The sequence below is a fragment of the Oncorhynchus kisutch genome, linkage group LG20 (assembly GCF_002021735.2).
Source record: "Oncorhynchus kisutch isolate 150728-3 linkage group LG20, Okis_V2, whole genome shotgun sequence".
NCBI classification, from domain to species: domain Eukaryota; kingdom Metazoa; phylum Chordata; class Actinopteri; order Salmoniformes; family Salmonidae; genus Oncorhynchus; species Oncorhynchus kisutch.
In genome coordinates this window covers 42,472,574-42,493,372 of record NC_034193.2, presented here as the reverse complement: position 1 = coordinate 42,493,372, position 20,799 = coordinate 42,472,574, and the positions used below count along the sequence as shown (strand labels likewise).

The window sequence follows — 20,799 nt, the reverse complement described above, 5'->3', positions numbered from 1 at the left end:
ACATGAGGGAGGAGGATGTCTTCCCTGTAACGCACAGCGTTGAGATTGCCTGCATCAAGCTCAGTGCGATGATGCTGTGACACACCGCCCCAGACCATGACGGACCCTCCAAATCTATCCTGCTCCAGTGTACAGGTCTCGGTGTAACGCTCATTCCTTCGACGATGAACGCAAATCTGACCATCACCCCTGGTGGGACAAAACCGCGACTCAGTGAAGAGCACTTTTTGCCAGTCCTGTCTGGTCCAGCGAAGGTGGGTTTGTGCCCATAGGCGACATTGTTGCCGATGATGTCTGGTGAGGACCTGCCTTACAACAGGCCTACAAGCCCTCAGTCCAGCCTCTCTCAGCCTATTGCGGACAGTCTGAGCACTGATGGAGGAATTGTGCGTTCCTGGTGTAACTCGGGCAGTTGTTGTTGTCATCCTGTACCTGTCCTGCAGGTGTGATGTTCGGATGTATCGATCCTGTGCAGGTGTTGTTACATGTGGTCATGCTGTTCGTCCTGTCTCCCTTTAGCAATGTCTTAGGCATCTCACAGTACAGACATTGCAATTTATTGCCCTGGCCACATCTGCAGCCCTCATGCCTCCTTGCAGCATGCCTAAGGCACGTTTATGCAGATGAGCAGGGACCCTGGGCATCTTTCTTTTGGTGTTTTTCAGAGTCCGTAGAAAGGCCTCTTTAGTGTCCTACGTTTTCATAATTGTGACATTAATTGCCTACTGTCTGTAAACTGTTAGTGTCTTAACGACCGTCCCACAGGTGCATGTTCATTAAATATTTATGGTTCATTGAACAAGCATGGGAAACAGTGTTTAAACCCTTTACAATGAAGATCTGTGAAGTTATTTGGATTTTTACAAATTATCATTGAAAGACAGGGTCCTGAAAAAGGGACGTTTCTTTTTTTGCTGAGTTTACTTTCAAAGATTCAAGAAAGTATGTGTGGTAGGAGCAATGTTTGAGGATAAAGAACTCATGAAAAGCCTTGTGGAAGCGAGGTAGGACAAGGTGCTCACAGAACCTGCATGGGGTGGGGGAGTCTTGCTGGTGCATTATATTAGATTGCCTTTCGTTTACAGTGCTCGTTGGACCACAGCTGGTATACACATTTTGCTCTTTCTCCCTCGCCAGTCATTTGTTCCAGTTTTTAGATCAAGTTTATCGGAGGATATACATTTCTTACAGCGGCTCGGAAATATAAATGTTTTATGGTATTATGGTTTACCATGAAATTGTAGAGTTCAATCTATACTATGATGAGCTTTGTGATAAATAATTTGGCCGAGATATTCATTATTACAGATTGCTCCGTTCAGCTGACCTATGGTTGATTCGCTCTGATTTTGTTTTCGGGTCTCCACGTCCAACTATGCCAAACATCGTACACATTCATGGCTTCTACTGTAAGCCTGCTCAACCGCTCTCAAAAGAGCTAGAAGAGTTTGTTCAGAGCTCTGGAGAACATGGGGTCATTATAATGTAGTTAGGATCCTTAGTCAGTCTTACAAGGGATGTATCCACTGAAATTGCTTCTGCCTTTTCCCAACGCCTCAGAAAGTCATGTGGGGACATGTTAGTGACAAGCCCTCCATTTTGGGTAACAATACTCTCCTGGTAAAATGGCTGGCTCAGTCTGACCTCCTTGGTCATGACAAGATCAGAGCATTTGTGTCACATGGGGTTACAAATGTTGTCAAGGAGGCCATTTACCATGGTGTTGGGTTTGCCACTGTTCCAAGACCAATTTGACAATCTTCTCCAGCTGGAAGAGAGAGGAGGAGCCAAGGTTTTAGACATTGGCAGTTTCAATAGAGGGATCTTTCTTCAGGGCTTGCAGGAAGTTCTCCACAATGGGGCCTACAAGTTCAACATGCAGAAGCTCTCCAGACCATTCCATGAAGCCACTGGACAGGGCCATCTATTGGATCGAGTTCGTCATGAGACACAAAGAGTCTGCTGACTTGCACTCAGAGTCCCACAGGATGCCATGATACAGCTACCACTCAGTGGATGTCATCACCACATTCTTGGCAATGGTGCTCCTCTTCCTCTTGCCTAATGCAGCTATAGTAAAATACTGTTGCTGCAGGTTGTGTTGAAAAATACAAATGTATCATCATACTGTACTCATAAGTAAAAGTTATTATTTCTGAGAGCTTCAAGTGTTTGTGATTAACTTGTTGGGAAATATGTATCACACAAGTGTATTTTTTGTTTAATAAATTGTGTTGATTTATTTCACATTGTTCTATCAAGTCAATTTTATTTGATTGAGGAGTTGGTGTACTCCTGCTAAAATGCCCGCCATTGTCAGAATTTGTATTTAGTATCTTCTATGTTAATTGTCATGTGAATGTCACACAAATTACTATAATTCAGAAAATTACTCAGATATTCATCCTTGGATATTCAAAACTATTTTAAACTTCAAGTAGCCAATTTGTAAAAATTCATTGTGGCTCTTGGCTATTCTGAAATTGTTTGGGCTTATGATGCAAAAACCACTGTGTTGTGAATAAATCCAATAAAATCCAATGGGAGAGACTCGGGGTAAATTATTGTGTCTGCACTGAGTGGGGAACATTTAATTAGCCGTACTATAATAACATTACAACAAAATTGGTCCATGTATCAACAAAACAAGCTGGCAAATATCATTAATTATGATGGGTTGTGTTTCAGAATGTGTTGACAGCCCTTGATGGAGAATTAGGGTCAGGTCCAATAGAGGGAGCGGAACGGTTAAGAATGAAAAATAGAGGCAAATGAAAAGTTGAGGCAAGACTCGTGGTCACAAACTGCTAGGATGATTGAACACACATGGCCTGTGTGTCAATACCTTCAAGTCACTTCCTTTCCTTGTCTCCTTTCTTTGATCCACACTAATACAGAATAGCTATTCAGGTGAAATAGACATAGAACAAATAGACAAAGAAACTTTCTTTCATCTAGTATGCTCAAACAGTGCCTGTGAGTCAGAGGAGGAAAGGAAACCACTTTATAGCGTTAAGACGCAGCCCATGGTTAGCATTAGCATAGAAATGGTCCGTTTGGGCTTTATAGCATTAAGACTCAGCCTATGGTTAGCATTAGCATAGAAATATTCTGAGTCAGTGCCTTACCTCTAGGTCTGGGTAGCTGAGCACCACTAGCTGGGCACAAGCGTTGACGTCATCTCCTTTGATGAACGACAGGTCCACTCCTCCAACCCTCTCCAGCCCGGTGAAGTCGGGACATCTCTGCCAATCCTCTGTGTCCTCCTCCACCACCTGCTGCCTCAGGCTGGCCTGTTCACTAGGAGAGAAAGAGGAGAGGAAGAGAAAACCGCAAAGGGTTAGTGGCCAAGGGGGAGAGGTAGGGTGCAAATTTGGACTGGCCAACAGCGGATGAAGACTTCTACTAGTAATGAGGCATTCTACAGCACCGGACCCCCTACACCATCTGCTTGGCTTCTACATCTCCAGCGTCAGACACAAATCTAACAAGGAGGCGGCGCTGGGAAAAGGGACATGATACCATTATTAGTGATGGTCACAATAGATTCACAAGTCAATGGCTGATAGAGGAAGCAGATACTGGCAGCATTCCAGGGTTACTGTTGGCAGGAAACTTCTCTCTTGCAGAAAAGCCTCACCTCACCTGCCCAGATGCTGTGTCCCTCCGCTGGTGTCATAGGGTAACTTACTACTGTTCTCCCAAGACAACCCTACCTGAACCTCACAAGGGCTATCCAGTTTTTAACAAGAATAACTACGCCGACATTCAGACCTTTTACATGGTTATGTGGTTGATATGTGATATTCCATGAGCATGGGTTTAAAATACCAAATTGTGCAGGGCTGGCTCCAAGTACAATCGGAGACCCAGAAGCTCAGTCTGGGTCTCAACGTACTGTTGAGAGGTAGAACAGTAGAATACACAGGTTGCAATTTCAAATTTTGGTTGTGCATCAGCAGTTTTTCTGTTCTTGTTCTGTCAGTCGCCCAGGGGTGCTGACCTCCAGGGGGCCGCCTTTGATTTTGTTAGTCACTCAGATATCATTAACATGGCATAAGTCATGCTGGAAATTAGCTTTAAAAATGTGTCTTTGCCCCATGTCAAAATGAGTAAACGTGGATATCGAATTGACCACTTCAGCATGGTTTCGTGGCACAGTCGATGCCGGGCAGGGCTACGGGCCAGAAGGTTGAGGGTTTGCCGACCACCACTGATGAGCTCTCTCCCCCTGCCTGTCTCACTACACCACGATCAGAGACGGCTGCAGACAATAATCATTAGCCAGGAGGAAATCAGATGTACATTTGTATGAAATATCTATAATTGTAAAGCAGGTGGTTCGAATCCTGTACGCTGATTTGCTGAAATCACTTTTTACTGTTCTAATTACATTGGTAACCAGTTTATAATAGAAATAAGACACCTTGGGGGTTTGTGGTATATTGGCCATATACCACACCCCCTTGTACCTTATTACTACAAGTATATAAAACATATGCAACGTTTTCCCCACCAACAGGTTTCTGTGCCAATGCACCACACACAACCAATAAGCAATGCATAACTGCATCCCGATTACCGACTTCATCTTGGTTTACGTTTTCAACACTCCAATCAAATAGAGTATGTCAATCTCGACAAACAGAAAATAGATCCCTCCCTACTCCGTATCAAAGGCTTGGCTTGACAATCTACGAATGTCAACAAACGTTTGGGTGTTTTGTAACAGATGTCTGTTTGGGAAACTGGATTATATTTGAGTGGAGTGGATAACGTGCGAAGGTAGGTTACAGGAGACTTTCGAAGTAGCCTAATCAGATTAAAACATTATGACTAGTTGTGTTTCTGCCACACAAAAAAAGGTAATACATTTTAAAAGTTAAATGACAAATATGTAGGCTATATTGAAGCCTTAGGTTCTAGATCGAGGAAAAGCTGCTCGGGTCGGAAAGAAGGCAGAACGGGCGTTAAGCTTCCCTGAATAACAGGACCTGCTGGGAGCATAGGCCTATGTGGCTTCACTATATAGGAAGACTTGGGAGAATGATGATCAGCAACAGACAGTGCATCAGCATCAGAAGTAAAACAGCCGGACTGTCCTGTACTTTGTGCCTTTCCAGACTTTAGAATCTGAGAGTAGACCCACAACTGATCCAAATGGAATGAATGGAATCGAACATTCAAATAACAGGGCTTTTGCACCATTATTTCAATTACATTTTCACTGCAATTTACAGTCTAGAGTAGAATTGTATTCACTTGAAAACAATAATGTCCCTAAGACCATACAAATTGAATTAACTGTATAACGGATTTAAAAAAAATCGAAATGTAAAGCGAGCCAGCAGAAAACAACAATCCTAATTTTAAAATAGAATTAAACTTGCACCCCTTGTAATAATACTAAACAACCTATGTACAACACCTAACAACCTCACCAAGAGACTTTAGCCTTTTGGTATTGTAGCGAACAGTGAGGCAGGGAATACAACTAAGATTGCTGGCGTGAAAGACAAAACATCGTGCCAATAGGGTTAACCCAGTTGCTGGGAATTGTACCGCGGCTCATATAGTGAGGTTTGCGACACTGCCTCCTCTGTACTTGAAGGCACGGCCACCATCCCACTTCAAACAGCATTGTAGCAAATGGCAGGACAAGGAAGTTAAACCGAGTCTCTGCCGTGAAAGGCAAACACCCTATGGATCGTGCTAATAGGGCTAATCCACTTGGTAGGAATTGTATCATTACATTTAGCAGATGTTCTTATCCAGAGCAATTAAGGTTTAGTGCCTTGCTCAAGGGCACATCGACAGACTTTTCACCTAGTCGGCTTGGGCATTCGAACCAGCGAGTTTTCAGTTACTGGCCCAACGCTCTTAACCGCTAGGCTACCTGCCACCCTCATCATGGCTCATATAGCGAGGATTGTGACAGTATAATGGTTTTTGGAATGACAGTCATAGGGACCAGGGTTTGAGTCACAGTTAGGGTACCCCCCTAATCCACTATATTAGTGTCAGGTGTTGGAGAGCACCATTGAAAGCATGTCCCAACCTAGTTTTAGTCACAGTACATTTTTTGTTAGGCTAGCAGTGTTTCTGTCAGGTTTCTGTACTGCACATATGATGGCTGAGTATTCAAAACAAATGTGCACCCCATTGATTCAAAGGATCATGCTATCAGGGCCTCCCGGGTGGTGCAGTGGTTAAGGGCGCTGTACTGCAGTGCCAGCTGTGCCATCAGAGACCCAGGCTCTATCGTAACCGGCCGCGACCGGGAGGTTAGGGAGGGTTTGGCAGGTAGGGATGTCCTTGTCTCATCGCGCACCAGTGACTCCCGTGGCGGGCCGGGCGCAGTGCGCGCTAACCAAGGTTACCAGGTGCATGGTGTTTCCTCCGACACATTGGTGCGGCTGGCTTCCGTGGTTGGATGCGCGCTGTGTAAAGAAGCAGTGCGGCTTGGTTGGGTTGTGTATCGGAGGACGCATGACTTTCAACCTTCATCTCTCCTGAGCCCGTACGGGAGTTGTAGCGATGAGACAAGATAGTAGCTACTAAAAAACAATTGGATACCACGAAATTGGGGAGAAATGGGGTAAAATTTAAAAAATATATATAATTTTTTTAATTTTTTAATTATCATTCTGCCAGGTAGGCCTACTTTCCAGTCAACATTTAATTACCAAGGTTTTAGTGGAAAAACATTGAAAATGGACTGCTTCAGCATGAAATAATAGTTTCATATTAATTAAATTAATAATTTGTTATTTTTTTACTATTTGGAGAAATGTGAAGAGGGGCATCCGTCATATAGTCAATTACATTTGTATGGCTTAAACAAGATCAGTAGGGAGCTTTTTGAGCTGTGTGTCTGAAGGTTTTCTCATGTGCAATGACGCACCAGGCCTCTCCGCCACATATCAGCTATTCCTCTATGTTCTTGTGGATTTATGTAAAACATTTTTAGCAGCTTTTAATAATTTTATGTGTGGTATGATTGCTAGTTAGCCTATTGCAGATCTCGACAAACAATCCAGCTACCACTATTGTCACTTGTGGCGGATGAATAAGAATTAGTTGGGTAACATACATAAATAAGATGTTTTATTTACATAATATGCTTATGTGAGATACTTGTCATTAGAATGTATCCATTTGGACTATACTGTTGGCAGTTGCACTTTTCCCTTCTCAGCTTGGGCTCAGTCACTTGGGGCCCAGAGAGGGGAGAGGTCAGAATGGAACATTGTCTTCATATGTGAATGTATCTGTGAAACCACGTGAAGGGATGGTGTGAATAAGGGGGAACCAATTATCTCTTGGCTCCACAATGTCTGTGCGCAAGTCACTCCCCTCAGTAAGCTTGTCCAGGAGTGGGGAGAAGAGGGGGTTTACTTGAGATGGGAGTACATAGAGTTGACAATTGAGTTATGCCTTGGATGGAGGTAATGTTTTGGTACTATGAATTACCAGGAACGAGATTAGAACCTCATCTTAGAGACCAAACTGAACAATAATGTATAGCTAATGCTATCTGGCTAAGGGATACTCCTTTCTCAAGTAAAAGGCCCTTTGTGAAGAGTTCCTGAGATCTGTGGTTCGTCATGTAAGTTGAGAGGGGTGGATCTTTGCTATAAAAGATCTCAGTTGCCATTATGTTGACACTCTCAACTATTCATTAGAGATAGTGAATTGTTGAAAGTCAAATGCTATTGCAAAGCTTAATTATTATTAAAGATTAAGTTTAAGTATAACTCTTAAGTTTAAGTATGACTCAAGTGAAAGTGAAAATCACCCAGTAAAATACTACTTGAGTAAAAGTCTAAAGTGTTTGATTTTAAATATACTTAAGTATTTAAAGTAAACCTAATTGCAAAATTTTACTTAAGTATCAAAAGTAAAAGCATAAATTATTTCAAATTCCTTATGTTAAGCTGATGGCAGAATTGTTAGTGTATTTTATTATTTACCCATAGCCAGGGGCACACTCCAACACTGACCTCATTCAGAAACAAAGCATTTGTGTTTAGTGAGTCTGTCAGATCAGAGGCAGTAGAGATGACCAGGGATGTTCTCTTGATAAGTGCGTGAATTGGACAATTCCTGTCCAGCTATTCAAAATGTAACAAGTACTTTTGGGTGTCAGGGAAAATGTAAAAGTCGTAAAAAATATAAATAGTAAAGTACAGATACAAAAAAACACAAAACATACACATTTTGACAACCCTCCTCACCCACCCCAATAAACTTAGAACTATCCCTTAGGGCCCCCAAAAGGCTAGGGGTGGAACTGAACTTGTGTAGCTAGTGAACTCATGACAGTGGAGATTGAAATGGGGAGGACAACAAATTGTTAGCTAGCTAAACGTCGAAAATCGAAGATGGTTCAAAGTTATGAGATACCTCAGAGTTGGAAGGGGAGGACCATCCTCGTCAGTGAATTTCATAAAAATAAAAATGGTAAAACATTTAAAAAGTTATCCTTTTTAGATAGAACTATGCTAAATATCACGTCTCCAAATAATTTATTAAAACACATTATTTTTCAAAGAAGGTCAACAGTAGCCTCAACAGCACTAGGGTAGGGTAGCACCATTGTGTAGCCGGAGGACAGCTAGCTTCCGTCCTCTTCTGGGTACATTACTTCAATACAAAACTTAGAAGGCTCATGGTTGGCACCCCCTTCCACAAACTTACATAGTAATTATGATAACTTCCGAAGGATGTCCTCCAACCAATCAGAGCTCTTGCAGCATGAACTGACATGTTGTCCACCCAATCAAAGGATCAGAAAATGAATCTAGTACTGAAAGCATAAATTACAGCTAGAGAGCACTGCAATGCATAAAATGTGGTGAGTAGTTGACTCAAAGAAAGTAGTTGAACAGTTTTGAACAAATTAATTTCTTCCAAAATGGAGAAGCACGAAATAAAAAATAAAATATATATATATACAGAGATTGTCATTTTTTTTCTCACTTTGTTTCACTTACTTAGCTAGAAATTGCAGCTGGCTAGTTTAGCCTACTGAAACGCCCTGCTCAAACAGAGGGATGCTGTGTTAGCTAGCTGGCTATGACTCTCCAACACAACACTGGAACTCTTCCAAGTCAAGGTTTAACTCATTTATTGCCACCGTGGCCTGACGGTGTAACTGCTTACTGACTGTACTCTGTAACGTTACTGCATGATTGTAGCGGGTTTACTAACGCGTTAGTTATATTAGCTATGCTGACTATGACGTTACTTTAGCTAATATGGTGACAACATGTAGGCTGTGTTTAAGCGGTTTGGCCTGGAAAGGTTTTTCCGCCTGGTCACATACAGCCAGATGTGTTGTGCATTGAAGTCCACAAGCGAAGGGAAGAGGTGAGAAGAGGAGAGCGCATGGATGCGAGAAGGAATACAGCGTGATCAGTGGTGTATTCATCCCACCGATTCTGTTGAAAAACATTTCTTAAACAGGAGAAACGGGGATACACGTACTTGAATTTGTCCAATAGAAACTCTTGCAACTGTTGGACTAATAATTACATCCTATATCAGCTTGATACAGGCAGGTGTGTGCAAGGCGGTATTGAATGTCACGGTCTGTCACCTGAAATGTATCTCTCGACCTGTGTGCACCTACGTTGTAAACTTTCATTCATAGGCTTGGTTGTAGCAACCTCATGATGGGTATAGGGACAATTTGAGTATAATGTTGTAGCGTAAACATACTGCGGTTACAACGAATTGGCTGAATGGGAATATTGAATGACATTCATCCAATATGTTGTAATAGAAAAATAAGGCCATGCTCATGAGAAGAATATCTGCCCTCCCTCATCTTGAACGGCACTGAACGCCACTGCTCCATGTGCCAGACAACTGCTCTGCCTCTTGTAATGTCTGACTTGATTGATACTAACTAGCTAGAGAGCACTGTATTTGTAGCTACCAGGGGGCTAGCAAATTATGTGAGCTAGCTAGATAGCTAGCTGTCACACCTGTCTGTGGTGTCCTAATCAAATGACAATATGACACAGGTGAGGAGGAGCAGCGCGTGCTCCTTTTCGCTGTGAAATACAGTTTACATATTGTCATTTTATTATGTCAAATTAAGATAAACGTATCTGACCTTTCCCATTTCTTGACCAATTCTTCTTGAGGAAGAATAGACATGTAGTTACTCGAAGTGAACAAGCAGAAGTGTCAAATTATTGCAGCGAAGACCTTCTTCCGTGTTGTACCACTGACGTATAAAAAGAACGGTTGTACCACAGACAAAAGGTTAAACTCAGACGCGTCACAGGGGCTATAAAGCTGAAGCGTTCGTTTTTTTTACCAACAAATGTGGTAGTGAGAGGAAGTACAGTCACGGGTAGTGAGAGGATGGGACTATCGTTTTTTTTTTACCAACAAATGTGGTAGTGAGAGGAAGTACAGTCACGGGTAGTGAGAGGATGGGACTAGGTTAAACTGGGCCGACGTTGTGCACATTTTTTTCATCTTTGAAAAATCTGCTCTCAATACATTTCTGTTCCCAAAACTATAATCTGTTAGTGCACACATTTTTATGGACTTTATGCTTTGCCAACGTTTTAAAAGGGGCGTTGTTTAGAAGGAGTGCAACGTCGAATTGAGTTCGCACTTCAGAGGAGGCGTTCCCTAACGGAAATATACAAATACATGCTGCAAAGCACCAATAGGATGTCGCTAGCTCGTGCTTGGCTTTGTCCACCTCATTGCATGTTCTGCCCACTATGCTGCATTTGCTCCAACTGTAAACTTGGGTTAGCTATACATATCTTTGGTCGTACCTTGTGTTGTTTCGCAACGTATCTCCACATGGGTGGAACCAAACAGCGCTTGCCGCGTTCAAAACAACTGGGAACTCGGGCAATTTCCGACTTCTGTGCTTTCAAGACAACTGGAAACTGTTGAAAAAAACTCCGACCGGGATTCGTTTTGAATCATCATCCAAGTTGGTATTCCAAGTCGAAAACTCGGGCATCTTTCTAGAGCTCTGGCTTCCCGAACTGACGATCACGGACGTTATGATTTGACCTAGTTTCCCCCCCGAGTTCCCAATTATCATGATAACACCAAGTGTCACACGACAGTTCACATGTAGCAGTTTCATTGCAGTGGTACTTGTACCGTCTTTCAAACACAACTGAGACAGACTCATAAAATATGCATTGTACAAAATGTGCAGTTCAAATCCTAACTTGTCTTTAGTTTGTGGACTCGCATTCTGACTGGTTGCATCACTGCCTGGTATGGCAGCTGCTCGTCCTCCGATTGTAAGGCACTACAGGGGGTAGTGGGTAAGGTCCAATACATCACTGGGGCCAAGATTCCTGTCATCCAGGACCTCTATACCAGGCAGTGTCAGAGTAAGGCCCTAAAAAGTGTCAGACTCCAGCCACCCCATTCATAGACTCTCTGCTAGCGCATGGCAAGCGGTACCTGAGCACCAAGTCTAGGTCCAAAAGGCTTCTGAACAGCTTCTACCCTCAAGCCATAATATTCCTGAACATGTAATCAAATGGCTACCCAAGCCCCTATTTTACAGTGCAGCTACTCTCTTATCTATGCATAGTCACTTTAACTCTACATGTACATATAACCTCGACTAACCTGTACCCCCACACATTGACTCTGTACTGGTACCCCCTGTATACAGCCTTGCTATTGTTCTTTTACTGATGCTCTTTATTTTTTACTTATTTTTTAAACTGCATTGTTGGTTAAGGGCTTGTAAGTAAGCATGTCACTGTAAGGTCTACTACACCGGTTGTATTCGGTTCATGTGACAAATACAATTTTGATTTGTTTGTGCAAATTCTGTTCAATATTTTATGATTGCCACCTAGTGGGCATTAGCCAGTCGTACCTTGGACAGCTCCTCAATACCATACAGTAATTAACTTTTTTTTGTTACCAAGAAAGCACTTTCAAATGAGATTTTAGGCTTCAAACTGGTCCCCAGCGAATACTATCTGCCTGTAATTCAGTGACCATCTTCCATTCCCGTCTGAAAACCCACCTTTTCACCCTGGCTTTCACATAATCCCATCCATCTGTTCATCCATTCACTGTTCAACTCTTTCTGATTATCATTTTGTCTGAGATGAGCTCAAGTCACCTACATACAGATAAATAAATGTATCCACATTGACACAGTCAAGTAGAGTTTAAACTAAGATTGCTGTGTGCATTGCAGGTTGAAGCCGGCTCAAACAAGACAACTTTAAATTCTCATAATTCAAGTTTAATGTTTTGAAAAATTGTAAAGGCGCTATTTTATATTAATTCAAAGTTCTTTCTTTAAACATGAATTTCGAGGGAAATAAAGATATGCAATATTATCATTGTCTTACAGGAAGGTAGGCTAGATGAGAGAAATGGAGAAATCAGGATATGGTTGGTGACACAGACAAACAAGACAGAAATAGCCCTCATATGTAAATGAGATAAGTAGAAGTGAAGGTTGACAGAAGTAGAGCAAAGCAGGTTACATAGCAGACACATTTCAGTCGTGGCAGTGACTCCATGTTGAGGTCAGCTGATGAAACTGAAAGGTAACGGAAGAAATCGGTCTCTGGTTTAAAACAACACAGAGAGACACTTCTAAAGCACTGTTCCAACTCGGCTGAAGAAAAACGAACATTGGAACACGACAGGACTGTGAGAGGGAACAAAGACCTATTCAGGGCTGGAACCTTTCTCTACAGCTCGGTGAACCTTACACATTGAGCACGTTACGCATTGTGTTGATATTATGTTACACATTGTGGACATTGCGTTTCCTTTGATAAAGAGCTGGAAAGTAGGAAACTATCCTAGTCTATCTCGAGACATACTTCAAGGTTAAAATTAGTACAGAAGAAAACACGTTACGTACAAATACACATCCTCAGACCTGACCTGGGTGACACCCTTACAGACATGTACAGTTATTCATTATTCCATTCGATCACTTTAACTTAATGAGTTCATTCTGAACAGCCCTCGTTCTGAGCGGATCCTTTCCTCAGTGAGAAAAGCACTTCGTTATTCCAGTTAGACACACACTGTACATTATAGACTGTTCACTTTGACCTTGGGTTTTCGTTATCATCGTTTAAAAAAAAAGTTGCATCTCAAAAAGCTGTTAAAAACAGACTGGTCCTGATTGGCCGATAATCCTTGGGAGCGAGATCCGACGCCCATCAACAAACATGTCTTTGGCCCTCTGACGTCAAGCAGCAGCATGGTGGCACGGACCAGGCTGGATGGGCTTGTCTTGAGAGAGCCTCAGCTTGCAATGCAAGGCAAAAAGCTTGCCAATTCCTTGAAACAGGCCTATAGTCTGATCTGTAGAAAAGTTCAATGTCTCTTCTGTGAGCTTGAAGCTCACAAAACAGCCCCTAAAACACTCCAAACTAGCTTGACAAAAAAACAACATTGAAACTAGAAGATGGAACAGGCAGTTTTTTTTTGTTGGCTGGTCTTTGGTGCTTTAGAAGCACAAGGTGGCTGTACAGATTATTTGCATGGGTACGTTGCATTACAATGGAAACATCGTCAATTTCGTCCACTTCGCTCAGTCGAGGCAAAGGGGGTGTCCCCTAACCAAGCAGATATATTTATTTTATACATGGTTAGTTACAAAGGCTAAAATGGTCCTAACAAATGGCTCATGAGTAGTTACTATGGTAACTCCTGAACTAAAATCAATCAATCAACCATATCCCCATATGAGCATGCAGTAACACACTTCACTCTCACTGAAAACACAACCCAACCAGCACAAGCCCAAGTACATGTGCGCATCAATACATTTCTATGAATGAAGCAGTAGCAAATGACTAAGCTTTCACCACAAAAAAAACATTCACTTCCCCCCTCTATATCCACACCTTTAAAAAGAATAGCAACAATTTGACCTATTCAACCTGTGACCCTGACAGGTCGGGACATTCCTTTGGCTAGCAAAAGCACACCACGCCTAGCTACGGGTCAGGTTCATTCCTGCAGTCGGGGAGAGACGGGAAACACTCATTTTGGGGCGGAATCCATTCAAATTCAAGTCCGAGTAATTGAAATTCAAGAATTTAAAAAGGAATCACTGGTTAAGTGTCTCGTGCCAAAAAGAGACTAGTAGGTGTAGATTAATTTGCGAACACATTCAAAATGTGTTAATTAAAATTCCATTTGTGAATTCCAATTTCCAAAATAACCTCTGGCAATTTCTCCAAATGAAAGTTTAGCTAAATTAAAAATGTGCCCGTCTGTCCATCCATCTAGTCACCCAGGAACTGGAAGGTCACCTAAACATTGCACCCATGAGGACAAACCTCCATACACACATTTTTATGATAAATAGAAATATAATTATGTCAATAGTATAAATTTGAACTCTTATTGCTTATTGCTTCTAAACGATACCTCGCTACGGCTTTACCCCAATCTGGACCTATAAACAATTTACCGAGTAGAGACAAACCCCACTGGTGATATGGCAAACACTGTAGTTTTTCATGTCATTGCAGGTGTGATTATGGTTTGTGTCGATACAGTATGCGTTTGTGCGTCTTCCGATGTTTGAGCATGTTTGTCTGCAGGTAACAGCGCATCCCATTTCTTCAACCTATAAAGTGTCCATGTTCTTTTGTAACAGCGCATCCCCGTATCACCAACACCTTGGAGGTGTGCATATGTGTAAAGTGTTCTAATGCATATATGTAACGGCGCATCCGATTTTTAACCCGGTCTCACAGCTCCTTAGATGAGTGTGACAATTGCTTGATCCGGCATCCATGGGTGCGACACTTCCCACACCTACCAAAGTCTCAGCAAGCAGAAAAACGTTCTGCCAACGTTCTGTTCAGCAGCCCAGCAGAAAGCTGGGAAGAAATATACATGGCCTGCTGCAAGACAAAAACGAAGCCCTTTAAATCACAAGTCTTTGTTCTCAGTTTTTCAACTGCCGACATGTTCTTTCTCCTCTGTTGTGCAAGCATGCTTCAGTTCCACATTGTGACTGACTAATAGTAGTACGGGTTTGAGGTGGTTAGGGCGGAAAGTGTGGACTGTGAAGGCTGGAGGAGCTGGGACTTGGTAGTTCAGAAGAGGAAGAATTGTAGTCCTTGGCAAGAGTTGTAGTTCTCTACCTGGAGATCATGGAGCTGGACTGGGAGTGATTAGAGGTGGCGTGGCTGAGCTGGGAGAAACCACTGTGGCTCGACTCCAAACTGGTCATAGAGCCCCTGAGAGAGTAAAAAAAAAAGTTAGATTCATTTATTTCAATGTTTTCTTATTGTTGGCCTAACAGGTTTTAGAACTACATACTAAATGGGCTTAAAACAGACCTGGGTGCAAAAACTATTTGAAATGTTTCAATTTCTTTGAGTGTTTGCATTAGTTGTGATAGGTGGGAGTCGTTTGCACTTGTGGGACTCGTTTATTGGTTATATTGCAAAAGGAAAGCTCAATCAAGCACAGCTTAAGTATAAACAAATAATAATGTTTTGTCACATAGGAAATGATTTCAAATAGTATTTGATCCCTGGTCTGGTATTAATGACGCCCATCTCCAGCTCCTGTTTTGTCAAGTCTAGTGCCGAATAGTGTAGATCATGCAGCAAGTCAAACCAAACGGAGGTGAATCCACTGTGTGAGACACTCATTTAGCATACTGCTCTAAATAGGTTCCTCTAACCCACGGTGACTAAAACATGGCCTCTCATGCTTCAGTGATTCGTTTCGAGGGGCATGAATGAAAGACTTCTTATTGCGGCAGGGATCATCAGCTACATTCAGCTGTGGGCCGGAACATAATTACAAATCATTTGTAGACTGCAAATTGACCGCAAGAAGCTCAAACAGAAATCATATTTGGATTAAATCCCGAATCATTTTACATTGACTTTGATTTGTATGACGTCACGTGCCTCCATTATGCATGGGAATACTTGGGAACAGATTTCCTAAATGAAAAATCACTTTAAATCATTCTGTTATGTCCAACAATGTAAATAAATAAACCCACCCGCGAGCCGCCAGTAGGGGAACCCTGAAATACAGGTAGCCCTTTGTGGCAAAGGAGGAAGGCAACTCAAACTTTAAAAAAGCATGTGTCTGTTAGTCATTCATGCAAGCAAGGGAGAGACTAGCTTAGTGAGTGAGAGCGAGTGGCCTTTCTCTAGCTAAAGCACAAAAAGAGAAAGCCTAGCATTGCTGGTGAGGTAATGCTCAAATAAAGCCATACGCGAAGGATGCTTAGCGTCTTACAGAGCTGTCGCTAACTGTTTAATGGGAGTTCTCGTAAGCAACCAAACGCAATGCAAAGCTAAGGGAACACAAGTCCACTTACAAACTTTGAACGTCAAAGCAAGCCGTTCTTCACAGGAAGAGACAGAAGGAGTGGAAGAGGTGTTGGTGAGCGATAAGAGGACAGGAGCGCATTGAAAAGAAAGAGTGGAGGGTAAAAAGGACAACTCTCTTGAGGGGAAGCCTACACTTGGCACTTCATAATAATGGTTACATTAATGTTAATGTCAATGTTGTATACAAAAAATATAAAATGGAAAAAAGTGATGATACAATAATAACACAAAATACAGTATGATTTAAAAAGATAACATTTAGTTTGATGACCCATTTGATATCAGCTCACACACACTGCTACTAACCTGAAGTCCTCGGAGCCAATGACCTCTGTGTAGTACATGACTTTGCACTTGTGTGAGGAGACCTGCAGGGAGGCGAGGACGTCGTCCACACGGGGCAGGTTGGTGGAGGCGCTGCCCGGCATGGTGTGGAACCTCCACTGCAGGATGTAGAACCCGGGCCACCTGGTCACGTGGGAACCCTGGGAAGAGGGACGGCGAGAGGGGGAAATGCATTAGATGAGAGGTTTTAAATCATTGTCAATCTGAACGTTCTTAACATTAGATTCATTAAGTATTGAATGAACTGGTTTCAACAACTGGTTTCAACATGGGTGTAATACGCAAACCTGTATATTTGAATGAGTCAATCTTAATTCATTAATTCAGTCAAGAGATTCTCTCAGGCACTGACAAAAAGAGCCACCTGCATGCCTGATGGCTTTCTCAATACTATGAAGAACTAGTGTGCTGCTCCAGTGCTAACCTGCACGCTCTCGCCCTCCTTGCAGGTGAGTGGGGACTCCACCATGCTGTAGTCCAGGCCTAAGGTCCAGGACTTGTCTATGAGCTGGACGTTGTTCCCCCCGGGGGTGGTGATGCTGCTGTGTTGCCCCACTAGGGGGTCCTTGCGGGGGGGTTGTGGGGCGCGCTTAGAGTGGTAGAGGTGGAAGACCACGTCGCCCTTACACACGTCAAAGTCCCAGGTGATCACGGAGGCGGCGTCAATGATCTCGAGCACCACCTGGCAGGGGAAAGCAGGGAGATGAAGAGAGGAGGGGTTGAAGGAGAGAGGGGAGAGAAAAGGACAGATGACAGAGGGAGGAAAGACAGCAGATTTCTACTGACTAGTTACCACACAGCTCCTTTTAGAAACAGATTTATATCATCCATCTACTTTTATGTAACAGAAACAAAAAGAACAAATGGGTGCAGATTTCCCTCAAAGCAACGTTCATGTTCAATTGGTGACAGAACAGTGGCTATATGTCTGAAGATCAGTTTGAATGCACTTTCAGGACTTCTCCAGTGGGTGGCAGTGTCGGTCAAGCAACTTATTTCTCCTCCCCCCACAGTCGCCCCGCTCTCCTCGAGTCCTCTCTGCTCCGCCCAAGCCGAGGTGCACTGTGTTGGGGGCTCACCTCGTGGGGCGCTCCCTTGAAGACGCTGGCACTCTGGTAGATAGTCTCTGTCCACAGGCTGATGTCCTCGTTCTCCAGCTCCTCTGCAGTACGGTACAGAGACTTGGGAACCAGGCCTCCCTCTGGGACTTCACACTGCACACAGAATTAGGCCATACCAGAAAGTACATGTCATTCTGCTCCACACGGATAATATCATGTATATGCGCCGCACAGCCGCGAAAGAGAAAGGGATTACAAACGTGATCATGGCAACCACACGACAATGTGACTATGTTGGGTGATGACACCACACACACACCCACTCACCATACACTCTCCTCCCAGGAAGTCAGGGATGATCTCCTTGTCTATGTAGTCCAGCAGGCCGCCGGGGCCCTGGTAGTCATTTCCAGCGTAGATCAGGAACTTCTTCCGGGTGTTCTCGTCGATGAACGGGCTCACCTGAACACAGGACAGAGACGGTGGGACAGGTCAACACCCTACTGCTCCCGCCTAAACACATCATGCCTAATGGCATCTCATCTAGTGTCTCACCAGGGTCCAGAGCACAGGGAAGACTCTAGGAGCCCTCAGTATGAGCAGGCGTCCCAGGGTCTCTGGGTAGTTGGCCTCCACCACCTCAATGATTCTCAGAAGGGCCTTAACCCCCGGTCGCCACAGGTGCCGCATGTTTAGCCCTTCGAGGTCCACCAGACACGTCCAACAACTAGAGGGGGGAGAGAGAGAGAGAGAGAGGTTGGAGAACATTTGAAGTACTATGCACAGATTTTAAAGTACAACACACGTTACATTTCCAAATTCGACGTCAAAAAACGGAGACAGATTCCTCCCCCTCTCACAATCCGGGACTCTCTCGCTCTCTCTGTCTTGCGCGAGGGAAGCTCCGTGGCTTTCCACCCTAGCACACTCGAGAAACAGTCCTGCATGGCTTCGCTCCATAGTCACATCCATCTGATAAGCCTGACAGCTGCTAGATATCACCCCTATTCTCACATTCTCGCTCTCTTTTTTCCCGTCCCTCTCTTTTCCGTTCCTCCTCTCACTCGCCCAATTTCACTGTCACTTAATCAATTTCCCCGTCTCTCTCACCCACACCTTTCAAAAAAGCTCTGACGAAGGCCGATACATAAGCTTATTAAATATCAGCGATACTACCAAGAGCAGTGTGCGGTTTCCTTTTTCCTTCATCTCGCTCTCACCCACACCTTTCAGAGGAACCCTCCACATTCTTTCCATCTTGCCTAGAGAACTTTAAAGAGCATGCCCCACACTCCGCAGTCCCTGCGTTAATAACCCCACTGCACCAAGGCAAATTCCCACGTTTCACATTAGCTTAGCAACAGCTTCAGAGGCCCCATAGGACTCATTACTTGTTGAGTCCCCCTTCTCCCACAGAACTTGTGTCCTGTAGATCTGAGAGGCCTGGATGGGTGTATGCAATATGGCTTAAACTCCACTTGACCTATCAGAGGGAGTGGTGGAGCTGCTACCAAATAGCAACGGGGTGTGTACCTGATTGGTCGGCCAAAGACTTTGGTGTTCTCCTCACAGCGCCTGAGGCCCTCCTCGTTTATAGATAGAACCTGAAGGGTTAAAAAACACAATGTAGGTATGCTTACACACACACACAGAAACACACACTTTAGTTACCACATCTGGGATTAACAGCAGAAGAGGCCCACTCACGTGTCTGAGTAGAGACTCCTCCCCCAGGGCTCGGACCAGCCCCTTGGTGTCCATCTGTCCCAGGCGCAGGATATAGAGAGGACGACCCTCTGGAAGTCACACAGACATAAGTATATTTGTGTCGTCTAGGGATGCACATTTCGATCAAATTTAGCTTCCGACTAACCAACCCTGATTAACCAGTCAACAAACGGTTAAAAAAAAATCTAAACAGTAAAATATTATGCATGTAACCCATCTAACCCTAACCCATATAAGGAATAGATATGTTTCATTACGAGAAACACACAACAATAGCAAGCCTATTGAACATGCAACTCCTGTAATGAAGCAGCTAATATAACCATTTTCAAAACACTTGCCAAAAAGCAATTCGTGGGAAAACACAGCTCTAAAAACAGTGCACCCAATGACAATGGCTCCATATATGACAGAGATTAAAATCTCTGCTAGAAACGTAGAAAGATGTGGAATCCAATAGCAACAACTAGGATGAGTTGCTAATATGACCAGGATTGTGCCTTTGGCTTCTGGACAATGAAATAAAGTGAATATGAAAACCAATAGAACAGGTGAGAAATGCTGGTTAAAAGGTATGGGGAAGTCTTTATAAAAATTCATTCTGGAATTTTGGCTATGCTACTTTGAAGCAAGGTAAGACATGCCTCATTTCAAGTGAAGTAAAACTTTCAATTATCAAACAATTATACTGCCTCAAGCTCACATTGTAAAGTGACAGCCAACCTAACGTTGACTTTAGCCGATGCACTTCAACGGTGCGCTTTAATTACGAGTTGAGAAATAAATACAGTAGCTATTTTTTTCCCAATCGTGGTCATCAAAACAGTTAACACACGATTGCACTTTGAATTGTTATTTGGTTGTGCAATGACTGGATTTCAAAAAGCACGTTAGACTCCAGTACCAGCTTTTTGAGGAGTTGCTCTCGCGCTGCCTAACAGGTGATAGGCTATTCCACTCCTCAAACTCGGCTCTTATACAGTTCATTGTGTGATGAGGGCAATGCCTTGGGACTGCCGTGAAGACGTGCAATAAACCAGAGCATGCAAATAACCAGGGAAAATATGCAGTAACAATGTTTTCAAAACTGGGACTGGTGAACTGCAATGCAGTCAATTCTAAGTTGTATTCCTTCATTGGACGAATATGGTGTATGACAGGAAGTTGTGGCTTAGACAGGGACTTCTTTTTCTATTACAGTGAAATAAAAAAGTGACATTTTGGGAAGTTACTTCTGTTAACAACTTAGAAAGAAACAGGACACACACAACAGTTTTATTAAACCAAATAATATGAGTACAGGG

The 20,799-nt window shown here is 43.2% G+C and overlaps 2 protein-coding genes across 6 annotated transcripts in view; both read right to left on the bottom strand.

The window, feature by feature from the left end:
• Positions 1-10,370, bottom strand: part of LOC109865880 (endonuclease V) — a 50,403-nt gene extending 40,033 nt beyond the window's left edge. For both annotated transcript variants that reach the window (XM_020454371.2, XM_020454372.2), the window contains exons 1-2: positions 10,124-10,370; positions 3,129-3,300 (exon numbers count right to left, since the gene is read on the bottom strand). In XM_020454371.2, coding sequence (XP_020309960.2) covers positions 3,129-3,300; positions 10,124-10,167 — 216 coding nt within the window. In that variant the 5' untranslated portion in view covers positions 10,168-10,370. The remainder of the gene's footprint in view (positions 1-3,128; positions 3,301-10,123) is intronic.
• A 1,876-nt stretch (positions 10,371-12,246) lies between these two features.
• LOC109865727 (SEC14-like protein 1) overlaps positions 12,247-20,799 on the bottom strand; it is a 47,503-nt gene continuing 38,950 nt past the window's right edge. For 2 of the 4 annotated variants that reach the window (XM_020454121.2, XM_020454123.2), the window contains exons 9-17: positions 19,475-19,563; positions 19,301-19,371; positions 18,323-18,494; positions 18,095-18,229; positions 17,786-17,920; positions 17,131-17,388; positions 16,668-16,846; positions 16,349-16,375; positions 12,247-15,242 (exon numbers count right to left, since the gene is read on the bottom strand). In XM_020454121.2, coding sequence (XP_020309710.2) covers positions 15,143-15,242; positions 16,349-16,375; positions 16,668-16,846; positions 17,131-17,388; positions 17,786-17,920; positions 18,095-18,229; positions 18,323-18,494; positions 19,301-19,371; positions 19,475-19,563 — 1,166 coding nt within the window. In that variant the 3' untranslated portion in view covers positions 12,247-15,142. The remainder of the gene's footprint in view (positions 15,243-16,348; positions 16,376-16,667; positions 16,847-17,130; positions 17,389-17,785; positions 17,921-18,094; positions 18,230-18,322; positions 18,495-19,300; positions 19,372-19,474; positions 19,564-20,799) is intronic. The other 2 variants (XM_020454122.2, XM_020454124.2) reach the window with 1 other exon arrangement.